The 12,275-nt window shown below is 48.3% G+C and overlaps 1 protein-coding gene across 2 annotated transcripts in view; it reads left to right on the top strand.

Moving 5' to 3' along the window:
• Positions 1 to 12,275, top strand: part of eipr1 (EARP complex and GARP complex interacting protein 1) — a 50,573-nt gene that overhangs the window by 34,201 nt on the left and 4,097 nt on the right. For both annotated transcript variants that reach the window (XM_040049698.1, XM_040049699.1), the window contains one exon: positions 10,177 to 10,344. In XM_040049698.1, the coding sequence (XP_039905632.1) occupies positions 10,177 to 10,344 (168 nt within the window). The remainder of the gene's footprint in view (positions 1 to 10,176; positions 10,345 to 12,275) is intronic.

Below are 12,275 nucleotides of genomic sequence, written 5' to 3'. Positions count from 1 at the left end.
TCCACCTGACCAGAGGACGACGCCTGAGCGGCCTCATATTCAGAGATCCAGGAAGCTCATGACCTGTGTTTGTCCATCCAGACCTGCGTAAATGATCCATTTATTAGATTAAACTGACAGAAAAATAATCATTAAGTATTTTAGTAGCTGATCTCAGAGCAGTCCTCCATCATGTCTCCATCAGCTCAGCACAGACAAAATGTGCTCGGTTCGTTTTAACTCTGCAAAGGAAACAAAAAAAAGAGTCTCATCTGCAGATGTTTCATGTGCCAATAAAAACAGGACTAATGCAGCAAACAAGCCAGAGAATAAATAACATGTGCATCATGTGAAAACCCGACTACAGTCCAAAACTGTCATTTATTTTTATTATTTCCTTAAAATTCCAAACTTCTGAATGAACATGGAAAAAACCACAGATTTCATTTTTCAGTCTTTTCTGAAGACGTCAGACCGTCTGCTGTCTGAGCTTTTGTGGTTTAGTAACTTTGCAAACGGACAAATACTCATTTGTTAATGACAAATGCCGCTCCTGTAGCCGAGGAGTTTGCTGGACGATGGTTTGGGCCAAATACTGGAAAGTGCAACAGTTCCTGATCGAGCCTTTTGCCCGTGTTACATGTCAGATCAGCACGCGTGTGTCACAGCTGTGTTTGTTAGATCACCTTACATTGAGAGACGAGCGGAAACCCAAACCTTAACCATTCATCAGTAAAAAGAAAAACGTGCTTGTGTTTAAAAAAAACAAACAAACATCATTTACTTACTGTTTGACGTCTGTACGACCAACTGAGACCCCGACACACGTGGTCAAATTTTTCAACAATGTATATATAAATTGAAGCGATGTCTGCCACTCGGATATGCTGACATGTCAAAACAGTGACTCTTCCTGTTGGATCACCAACAGTTTGCATGGTTTGTTTTCTCTGAGCTCTGCTTTAACGACACAAAATCGATACACAAATCTAAAAATGTAAAAGAATAAAAAACATTCAGATGCTTCAGTAGACACACACACACACAGACACACACAGAGAGACAGACACACACACACACACACCGAGGTCACAGCATGTCGTGTTTGTGTTTCACTGTCTGTGCATGTGTGAAGTGGCTGTAAGTGTGAATGAGCAGTCTTTGTGTCTGTGTGCGCGTGTGTGTGTCTGTGTGTGTGTCAGCCTATCATCATGCTCCACTACCTCTGCAGGTGACCTCTGAGGTGTCTCCCCCCACTTCTCTCTGACACACAGAGTAAAAATAGACCGACCCATCGGTGGTTTCCTCTCATTGCTTTGAATTTGTTTCCATTCACTGACTGACTGCTCGTATTTTCTTAGGCTGAGATGATGGTGCAACACCCTCCACCTCTGGGTGACCTCGCTCGCAGACAGATCTGCAAAGGTTTGCAAATAACTGCCGTCTAATTTCATAACAGATTACAGTCGATGTGCGTCCATCCAATGAGCTCGTCTGCCATGTTTTTGAAACGATTTGTGGAGAAATTTCTTTCAGATCAGTGAGGTTCTGAATGTTAGCAGCTAATGTGTATTTCTGTTTATGTCGACAGCAACAGATGAATTTATTGCAATTCATCACAAACAGAATGTGTGTAATTGACCCGTTACAGACCAGTTACAGACTGGATGCAGGCTGGTTACAGACCGGTTACAGACTGGATGCATACCGGTTACGGACTAGTTGTAGGCTGGTTACAGACCGGTTACAGACTGGATGAAAACGGGTTACAGACTGGTTGCAGGCGGGTTACAGACTGGATGCAGACCGGTTACAGACTGGATGCAGGCTGGTTACAGACGGATGCTGGCTGGTTACAGACCGATTACAGACTGGATGCAAACGGGTTACAGACTGGATGCAGGCGGGTTACAGACTGGATGCAGGCTGGTTACAGACTGGATGCAGACCGGTTACAGACCAGATGCAGACCAGTTCTAAACCGGTTGCAAGTTAATTGCACACGATGGCAATAATTTTGGTTGTGCATTCAGTCTCCAACAGTGTTTTCTCTGGTGTGACTATAGCATTCTTTTTCTCCTCTTCTCTAAAATAAGGATGGGGAGTGCAGCTCCACCAGCAGCAGACGCCTCGAGCTGGTTATCTAACACCCTGGAGAGGAGCTTGGTCTCTACAGCACCCTCTTGCCTCCCAGATGCATAGCTTTTTTCTTTAAAAAAAAAAAAAAAAAAAAAAAAAAAAGCAAAGACAGCGCTGCTTATAAAACATATATGGTGCCTGTTCCACTTTGTACTGATGTAATATGCAGCATTATGTAAATTATGGAATACTCGGCTCTGATACGGGGACAGAAAACTGTGTTTAATGGAAAATCCTGACACACTCTCACTCCTCCTCAGCCGGCTGTTCTCACTGCACCTTTGCTTTTACATTATTCACAGAGTAATCCCTGCTGTACTGAGCTGCTGTTGTGATTTTTTTTTTTTTTTTAGGCAGGTCTGTTTCATTAATGTATTTTTAAAAGGTCTTATTTCAGTTGTGCCACAGGTCGTTAGTGAGAGCTGGGCAGCATTGTTGCAGAGATGAACAATGTGTGCAAAATGTGCATCAGCTCACGGAGAGGAGCATGTGGGCTGTAACAAATATCACATAATTATATACAGCAGATTAATTAGCCTGCAGATTGGAGCTGGTGATGTGTACACAAACAGTCCAGAAAGGATCCAGCTCAATGTCAGAGTAACTAAAATGTCAGTAATTCAGCTTTACTCACACATTTTTGATTCCTAAAGCCATGTGGGGCTCGTCAATAAAGTCAGAGTCATCGGTTTACAACAATAGAATTCAGAGTGTGATTGTCTCTAATTAAAGGGCTCACAGCGCTGGAGCGTAACCATGGTCGCTGGTGCTGAAGGACATAAAAACTGAGAACAGGCAGCAGAGCTATGCAGAAGTCTCATGCACTTGTCTGCAGTCGCTCGCTCCAGGTTTATCCAGCGTGACATGACAACCCGAAACATGCAGCCGGTCATAAAAATGTAAAGCATATGACCCCACAGAGACCTGCTCACAGCACTTGTGAGAGGACGCCGATCGCTCTACGCGGTGCTCCGAAGGCGCCCCGAAGGTGCTCGGGTGACGCTGCACTGATGCCTGAGGCTTCATTCAGAGGCAGTTCACTGCGTCCTGGGCCGCCTTGAAGGACCGCCTACTCATTGTATTCTTTGGACAAGCCAATCACGCAGTTTGTTCTGAGAAAGGCGGCTCTCTCCACACTGTCAATATTTCTAAAAGCAAGTAGAGACGTGTGTGATTCGGGATCCAGTCTGCATTACTTTGGTTTCTTCTTCCAATCACTGTGTTTCTTGGTCAGTCCACAGCTTCAGCGGAGCTACTGCCAGATGTCTGGACTGGAATCATGTTCTCAACCAGTTCAAGAACTGGGACCAGTTTCGTCAGGATGTTTGGTATTTACTTGTTTTCGGTACAGTTCCACTCGTGTAAAGGTTGCGTGATCTTCCACGTGTGTTTAGGTTTAAGCAGCACAGCTACTCAGTTGGTAGAGGCAGCAGGATTTCTTGGTCGGGTTAACCTGTAAAACTACTTGGCTGTGTTCATGCATCGAGACTTCTCTGTTAGTTTAGGTAAGAGGTGGGGAACTCCGGGCCTCGAGGGCCAAGCCCTGCAGGTTTTAGATCTCACCCTGGGTCAACACACCTGAATCAAATGTTTAGTTCATCACCAGGCCTCTGGAGAACTTAAAGACATGTTGAGGAGGTCATTTAGCCAAGGACACTGGCCCTCGAGACCTGGAGTTCCCCCACCCCTGGTTTAGGTGATGAAACAGATTTACGTCTCAGGCACGCAGCCATGCAGACTGCTGGGCGACCTGCAGTCACCAGGGAAAACATGGATTCAACCCAACCGGTTGGTGAACGGTTCCCCCACATTTCTGTCATTGGTTGAATTCAGTGGCGAAGAACATGCTACACCAAAAAGCTTGAGACTTCTTTGGTGGCCTTCAAAATAAGTGCCCTTTGAAGCATGTTTGTGGCACTGGTAAGGTCAACTTTTATTTTGAAGGCAAACATTCTCAGTTTCCAAGTTTCCAAGGCAGAAGAAGACTTTCTTTGGTCTGGTCTGTCCCCGGTCTGCAGGCCTGGGTGATGAGGATGCTTTGGCGCACTATAAGAATCGTGGATTGGTTCAAAGTGCCCCGTTTCCTCCTTTTTCATAGCTGCTTCCTGTTTGTGCGGGTGACTCGTCTCCCCACAGAGGCACAAACCATACTTCCATGTGGAATAACTCGGATGTGAAGTCTTGCTGACTGCAGAGAGTAAATGGACTATTCCCAGAGACAAAAAAATAACTTTTTAAAAAAATAACTTCCCACTTTGGACAACCAGTAACTGCTGTTTGCAAGTTAAAAACGTCTTTAAAGAGGAAAGATGAAAACAAGTTGTTAGTTTGTGAGGATCTGACTGTGGGCCCACCGGGGGGCTTTAAGCCTTTGAATAATATTAGGCTAGCTAACAGCCATGTAGTACTCGCCACTGGGCATGTAGCTGTGCCTCTCTGTGAGGGAGAGAGGCCTGTCACTGGAGATGTTCTTACTCTGCATCGACTCTGAGTTCCCTCTTGGACCCACAGTCCACAGTGAGACACACACACACACACACACAGACGCACACTGAGCTGTGTAATAGCTGTCAGGCCTGCAGCCATACCATGCTCTGCAGGGTGCATACTGAACAGCAGTGCAGTGTTGCAGTGAAGCATGGATCCTGTACATCTCCCCTGTGGTGTGTATGTGAGCATGTGCAGAACGAGCAGATATGGAGAGCGAAGCGAAAGAAGCCGAAATGATTGATGGCGGTGCCGTTTGCTTCTTTAAACGCCGGCTCTCTGCTGGTGCAAAGACGACGAGTGGACATCGTCAAACCTCCTCGCCCGGATCGGCCCGAACGCTGCCTGACCAAAACCAGCGTTTCCATTCCACCTACCCATCAGCGCCTCGGTGTGCCGTGATGATAGGTTAGCCGAGGTAAACCATTATTCACGAGCCTTTTCCGTTATATTTTATTCACATATTCAAATCTGGCTCTATTATGCAAAAAGTGTTGGCTGTTCAAAGTATCATATTTCACATTCAAATACGGGCCATTATGCAAAAGATGTCAGCTGTTTTTGAAATAGTGCTCTTCCATATGCCACTGTTGATTTGAGGGTGACCTTTTGAACCCTGCCGCTGTCAGATCGATCATCCGTGACCTTTTCCCGCGCTCCGGGCTTTTCCTCGGAAGACACGAACCAGACATCCCGCTGTAGCTCTCATAATGGAGGGGTCGGGACCTTATGCAGGCTTTGAAATAATTACAGAGAACTCCTTTAGGTTTAACACCCCCACCGCCGTGCTTATTTAGCTGCTCCACCTGCTGCAGCACACGCTGGACGGAGGTTACAGGGAGAAAGGGGGAAACTGGGTGAATATTTGCACTCTTTGGCCTTTGTTTCCTGCACTGATTGGTTATCAGTTGGGACAGTAACCTCACCGCAGTCACGTGATCGGTCAGATGTTTTATTCAGTAAGACCTGAGAACATAAAATCACCATGAAAGAGTTCAGCGAGCTCAGAGATCAGGTGAGCAGCAAGCTCATTTTCTCCTTTGTGTTTATGATTGAGGGCGTCGCCCCCTGCTGGGCAGTATAACAAACGCAGGTTTCAGGTGTTTAAACTTCGTTTATGTTGGAAGTTTGGACTCTTTGCTTCACACGAACCTCTGTGCTCTCCTCCATCGTTTAGCCTGCTTGATGCCACGATCCTTTACTATTTGTTCGTTTGCAGGCTCCTCCCCCTCCTCCCCCCTCCCTACCTCCCTCTCCTGCTCCCATCTTTCTTTCTCTGCCAGCTCCATCTCAAAGCCAGGCTTTAATTTTGATCAGCGATGAAATGATTGCTCTCCTCATTCGATTTTTCTTTTCCTCCCCCTCCCATCTCGCTGTGGTTGCCATGGAAACAGGGATGTGTGTGTGTGTGTGTGTGTGTGTGTGTGTGAGATTGTCGATCCCCTCAGCAGAGAGATTTATCACCCAGACTAAGCCTGTGTGTGTGTGCGTCTCTACCTTTGTAGCTTCCTGCTCACACTCTGCCTGTATTTACACACATAAATGGTATTTGTGGGAGTGTGTTTTCCCGGTTTTATGTTTTTATCTGCGTGTGTGTGTAACAGTGTGTGTAATAGGTCCCCGTCCCCTCGTCAGCCCCCCATCACACACACTCGCTGGATGATTTAAGATTGAGCGTGTTTGGTGGGTCGACCGCGGCTCTAATCCTGCTCGTGCAAACATAAACACACACACACACAGTCCCAGGTCCCTCCTCCATTAGGCCAGGCCGGGCCGGGGGGGGGCAGGGTTGCGTGTGCCGGTGTGTGCCTGCGTGCTTGGCGGGGGGATCGCTCAGAGACACCAGAGAGGGAAAGAGCGAAACTAACCCAATTTCCTGCTCCATTTCCTTTTCACGCGGCGGGCGCGTCCCATTCCACAGCGGGCCGGGTTGAACACCAGCCACCCTATAGCCCCGGGTCACGCCTTATACCTCAGAGTCGTACGCAGGACAGGGAGGCGGCGCTGTAAATAAATCATGTGCTGCGACTCGAAATTACTCATGAAATTGCTATTTTGGGAGTTCACCAGAAGTTCCGAGTCAGCTCAGATCAGGAAGCTGCTGCTTGACGAGCTCGGGCGTATTTATTCCTACTGGCGGCCCAACATCCCCGTGACCCGCACACGCATCAGCATCCAGGAAAGTGAAGGAACGCTGTCATCGAAGGCAGGTACGACTTATCCTCACTGATGCTGCTGTCTTTATGTTGGAGTGACACAAAGACGTAACCATGGTGACGCATGTTATTGACACCAATCATACCGAGCTGGAGTAGGAGTGTCCTTATGGTCAGAAACACTGACGGCATCACATCACGCAGGAAATGAGAGCCGCTCATTTATAAAAGCATCAGGCCCTCTGAAGCCTGTTTATCTTCAGCCAGATGGAAAACATCTGTCAGCTCATCAGAACATCAGCAACGCTCGTGGCCTCCATCGGAGAAATAATTCAGACATGTAGAAAAAAACAGAAACGACCATTTCATCCAGATACATCTAAGGGTGGGCGTGGTCACGTGGCTCCAGGCCAATAAGTGTCCAAGGAGAAAACATGAGAGGCGCCATGTTTGGTCCATCCTCCGTCTTCTCCTGCTTGAGTGGGTTGAGCGGGTGGAGCAGTGAGTCTGTCATGTGTGATGATGCTAAATAATATAAAACTTGAAGCATGCAGGCGCACGTCAGACCTTCAGGGTGACGGCTCTATGTCTGGCATTGACTCAGATCTGCAGGTGTGAGCAGAGCGAGGGGTCACGCTGGCCGTGCGTCCCCTCGCTCTCTGTGGGCTTCAACTTCTTCCTCGTTGTTTGACATTTCCCGAGTCGCACACAGTCCCCGAGCCGTCTTGACCTAATTGGAGCCCAGCGATCTGCCTCGGGTCGTTCTCTTATTCCTCCCTTATTTTAATGAGATTTTTAATTAGCATGTTAATTGCCTATCGCAATCAGTGGGGCGACGAGCTAGCTGGCTAGCTGCTGTTGGCATCCAGCTGTGCCACAACACAGAGGCTTTCCACGCACACGAACAAAGCCGAGCCGTGCCGGGCCGGGCCGAGCCAGCCTGCAGAAAACCTGCAGTTTCTGCAACACTGCGCTGCATTTGTGGCCGGGGCGTCGCTACATCCAGATAATTACCACTTCACTCACGCAGGTTTCCATCTACTCGTGCATAATATGCACGCTCAGGTGTCACGTTTGTGGAAATGTGGACACAACAGGCAAAAAGTAATGAAAACAAAGGAAAAATCACTGAACAGAAGCTCAGAGAAACAAAGACATAAAACAGGAAGTGACCAGAGCTGAAGCCAGACCACAGGCTGATCCCTCTGACCGGGTCTGGGTTGGAGGCGGAAACAAAAGAAGCCGTGCGATGGCTGCTCGCCGGTAGCCTGCACGCCGAGTGTGATTGTCTGCTCTAACTATCACCTCCGACTCCGGAGCAAACCAAAGCAAGCAGCAGGTAAAATGTGGAGCCTGCTCCGGTCCATAAATGTCGCCTTCATTTGTCTCAATTAAGTCGTTGTTTTGAATTCTGCAGCCTCTCAGAAAGAACGGAGCCGGCACTAAAGACCAAACTCTGAGATCATTCCTGGACTAAACTTACAGAGTTTTGACAAATGCAGCATGTTACTGAGTGATAACCGTGTAACAGTGGTCTCTCTGTGAGTCCGGCCCGTCAGGAAACTTTTGATCTAACGAGTCATCTTCCTGGACGTGAAGGTTGGGGGTTCGATGTCCGGCTGCTTCAGTGGGGTCACGTGGAGCAGTAAAGCACAATGATGCTTGTACATTTACCAGATTTCTACCCCCCTCCCCACTTCAGATGAGCTTCTTTGAGTCCACCTGCCACTGCAGAGGCGGTCCTGATGGATCAGCTGACCTCGGGCCCCGCCCACATCAGCTTGTGGCGCAGCTCATACCTGCCTGTGCAGGCGAGTAACAAATCACGTACAGTTCAGAGTGTGTAAGCTGCTTTAGTCTCTGCAAGCTGCTTTGGAACCCACCCCGACCTGTTCCATTTAATGTTGTATTTTTCAGTGAAGAACAGCAGCTTTAAATGTTGCAGCTCCAGGCTTTTGTTGGGCGCGCCGTCTTTTTAATAACATTTTAAATGCATTCATTCTCAGGGTGGTGTAAAAAGCTGCACGATTTTGCATAAAATGAGAATCACGATTTTTTTGGCTTAGAATTGAGATCACGATTCTCTCACGATTTTCTTTTCCAGTATAAATATTTATTGCACTTATTAACTGCACATCAACTTCGTAACAGTTGAGACTGAACATAAAAACAATAAATAAACATAAAAACAACAAATGTCTCACGTTTTGTTGTTGCCGCAAAATGTTGTACTGCTTGAAATTCCGTCTCCACCGTTGCTCGACACTGCGTGTATAGAGCAGGTAGTGCAACAATAGAAAAATAGTTGCCGGACGGCACTGTGTAGCGTTTGTCTAGGGTGTTGATCATTTTCCTGAATCCCTCGTTTTGCACAGTGTTGATGGGAGCCATGTCTTTGGTCAGGTGATAAGTGATAGCCTCCGTAATTTCTTTGAGTTCGACGTGTATAGGGAAGCGCTGTATAAGGTTCCCGTTATTGATGTTTGGGTGGTTGACTGGAACGGATTTTCTCCTGTCACTCTCTCGTCATCCCTGACATGTTCTCCGTTGTTTTTTCCCTGCTAATTTTAGCATCACACGGCACAGCTTCTGTATCACATGGTATAAGGCTCCGCCCTTGTCATTTGTTGAGCAGGAAGAGTGAGCGCTTGTTTTCATGCAGAGTACGTCCCGGATCAAAATGCGGTACAATCGTCGTTGTCGTCGTCTTTTTTATTTTATTTATTTATTTTTTTTAAATCGTTGTCATTTGGAAATGAGATGCACATAAGTATGAATCGAGATCGCGATTTTCTAACGATTAATCGTGCAGCCCTACTCAGCCCACAAGCCTCCACCCGTGAGCTCTGGGAGCACTGGTTCTTCCCTGGTGATGCTCCACTAATGAGAATCTTTAAGAGCGCGGTGTTTGCTGTCATTGTGCTCACGCTGCGCTCCGGCTGACCGAGCTGAACGATGGCAGCGCTTCACGGGTGACGGCCTGAATTCGCCTCTTACAGCGGTAACCACAGAGGAGTCTCTGCTCTGAGGTCAGAGGAGGAAGGGTGTGAGAGCGGGACGGTTTTTCTTTTAAAGGTGTGTTTGAGGGAGATAAAAGGAGGTGGAGGCGCTGTCGTGTCTGTTAGCAGGAAGTCGAGGCTGTGCCGTTGTGAGGCTCGCCTTTGTAATTTACCACCGCCGGTGTTGGCCGCTCTATTGAGGCTGGCCTTCGCTGACAGACGGCGACGCAGAGAGGCTTTGATTTACCCGGGAAGCCTTGGTGAAGCTTCCTCTCCCTCATATCTGCTTTTGTTGTTACGCCTCCTCCTCTTCCTCGCATTCGTTGCTTCCTCTCACTCTCATCCTGCTCGTTTCTGCTCTTGTGCATTTGCCTTCATGCCTCTAACCATCTCTCTCTCTCCCTCTCTCTCTCCAGTCAGATCTACTGTATAGAGAACGCCCACAGTCAGCTGGTGCGCGACCTGGACTTTAACCCAAACCGCCAGTACTACCTGGCCAGCTGCGGGGACGACTGCAAGGTCAAGTTCTGGGACGTTCGCAGCGTGCAGGAGCCCGTGAAGACACTGGAGGAGCACTCGCACTGGTGGGTGGATGCAGAGAGGTCAGGGCGGGTGTCCCACACCTGAACTGTGCCCGTGTGTGGGTGGAGTTCCAGCTGGAGCCCATGAAGTGAAGTGTTGCAGATTTTTCTTTATTTTGGGCTCAAATCTGAAAGTAGTCCCCAAGTTATTGTAGTTTTCTTTAAATGCAGTTACTTCAGTTTATTTAATGCAGCCATGCGACCTTTAACCTTCATGTAGCCCGACGTGGCTGCAGCTCAGGAGGTTCCATCCCCGGCTCCAGTCTGCCACAGAGCTGTAACAGTCTTTATTTTCACAGTTTCAGGAGGACAGACGTGGAGCTGTAAGTATTTAGCAGCATTTGGAGTCTTGACGTCACACCTGCAGCAGACCTCCAGGTGAACATTTCAGGGCTAAAAATTCATTTTAGCTTTTTTAAAAAACAATCAGATTTACACCGAGGCCGAGAATAACCTGCAGCAGTTTAATATCTGCAGGAAGCAGCGCTGGTGCCTCATGTTTGATCCCAAAGTGCATTGGCAGAGGTGTCTGCTCAGAAGACGATGGAGCAGGTGAAGCATGTCTTCGTAACCTGCAGGATCATCTGCATGGCCTCATTAAATATAACAGCTGATTCTGAGGGGGATGTTTTCCACCCGCCTCCAGAACGAGCGGCGAGATGTGCTGACCTGTGCTCAGGATGTGGTGTCACCGCATTAATGCCACGTTTGGCCTTTGCTTCATTATCTTTAGACGAGCTTTAATGAAGCTCAGCAGAAAAACCAGAGTCGGAGGTGAACGATGAGGGCGGGGCAGCACATGACAAAGGTGGGAACACAGACAAGGACAGGAAGTGGAAGGCAAAGAAAGTCACTGCCAAAATAAAACAGATGCAGACAGAAACGGGAAGCAAACATGAGCTGTAATATTTGAGACGCTCTGACAGGAAGCAGTGATTCTTTCATTAAAGCTTCCTGTGTGCACCTGTGCAAACCTCTCCTGACTCCATCTGCAGAACCAACTGTAGCGTCGCAGGACACCTGAGCCGCAGTGAGGAGAAACATGGCCGTGCCGCTCATTGGTTCCTGCTTTTATTAACACCTTTATCTCCCAGCTAATGAAACGGCCTGACCGCTCCCGCTGCAGGAAAAGTTCGTCACGCCCTCATTACTAATTAAACACGCAGCCACTCGCTTTGTCACTGAGGACCGGAGCGCAGCGCCGCCCGGCCTGCTCGGGGTCGTCCGCTCTGTGTGTGAGCTGAATAGATGATCAGTGTGTCTGAGAGCCAAACTGGGCTACTGCTGCAGCACACCAACCCTTACCTGACACACACACACACACACACAGACACACAAGAGCAGCCGTTATCTCCAAACCAAAGTAGAGTTGGCAAACATATCCATGGCTGCAGATGGGATCTCTTGTGATACGAGATATAGGTGTGTGTGTGTGTGTGTGTGTGTGTGTGTGTGTGTGTGTGTGTGTGTGTGTGAGCATCTAATCTGTCTTTCTGGACATGTTTTCTTTTTATCTCTGTGTGTGGTTTCTGTATGTTCACGCATCTTTTGTGAAGTGCATGTGTGTGTCTGTGTGTGTCTGTGTGTGTGTGTGTGTGTGTGCTCGTTTTTCGGAGCGCAGCCAGGATATGGCCTCAGGGCTGCTGGGGGTATTAGGGACTATTTTTTAGCAGGGAAGCGGATTAGGGGAGCGCGGGGAACGGCGTGGCCGTGGCTGATTTTCTGTCAACAGCCTCGGTTATCCCTCAATCCCTCCCTGTGAGGGATATGGGACTCTGAGCTGCACCCCCGGGCTCGCAGAGAGAGAGCAAGGCGGGAGTCGGAGTCACCAATCAGAGAGAGCGAGGGGAAAGGTGGGGAGGAGAGAAAGAAAGCATCATTTATGATATCATCAGCTCGTGAGAAGCTCAGACGTCGGCTGCGAGGAACAGAAT

The sequence above is a fragment of the Simochromis diagramma genome, unplaced genomic scaffold (assembly GCF_900408965.1).
Source record: "Simochromis diagramma unplaced genomic scaffold, fSimDia1.1 OVJJ01000456.1, whole genome shotgun sequence".
NCBI lineage: Eukaryota > Metazoa > Chordata > Actinopteri > Cichliformes > Cichlidae > Simochromis > Simochromis diagramma.
The sequence above is the reverse complement of the archived record's forward strand: the minus strand, read 5'-3'. Positions and strand labels throughout refer to the sequence as shown.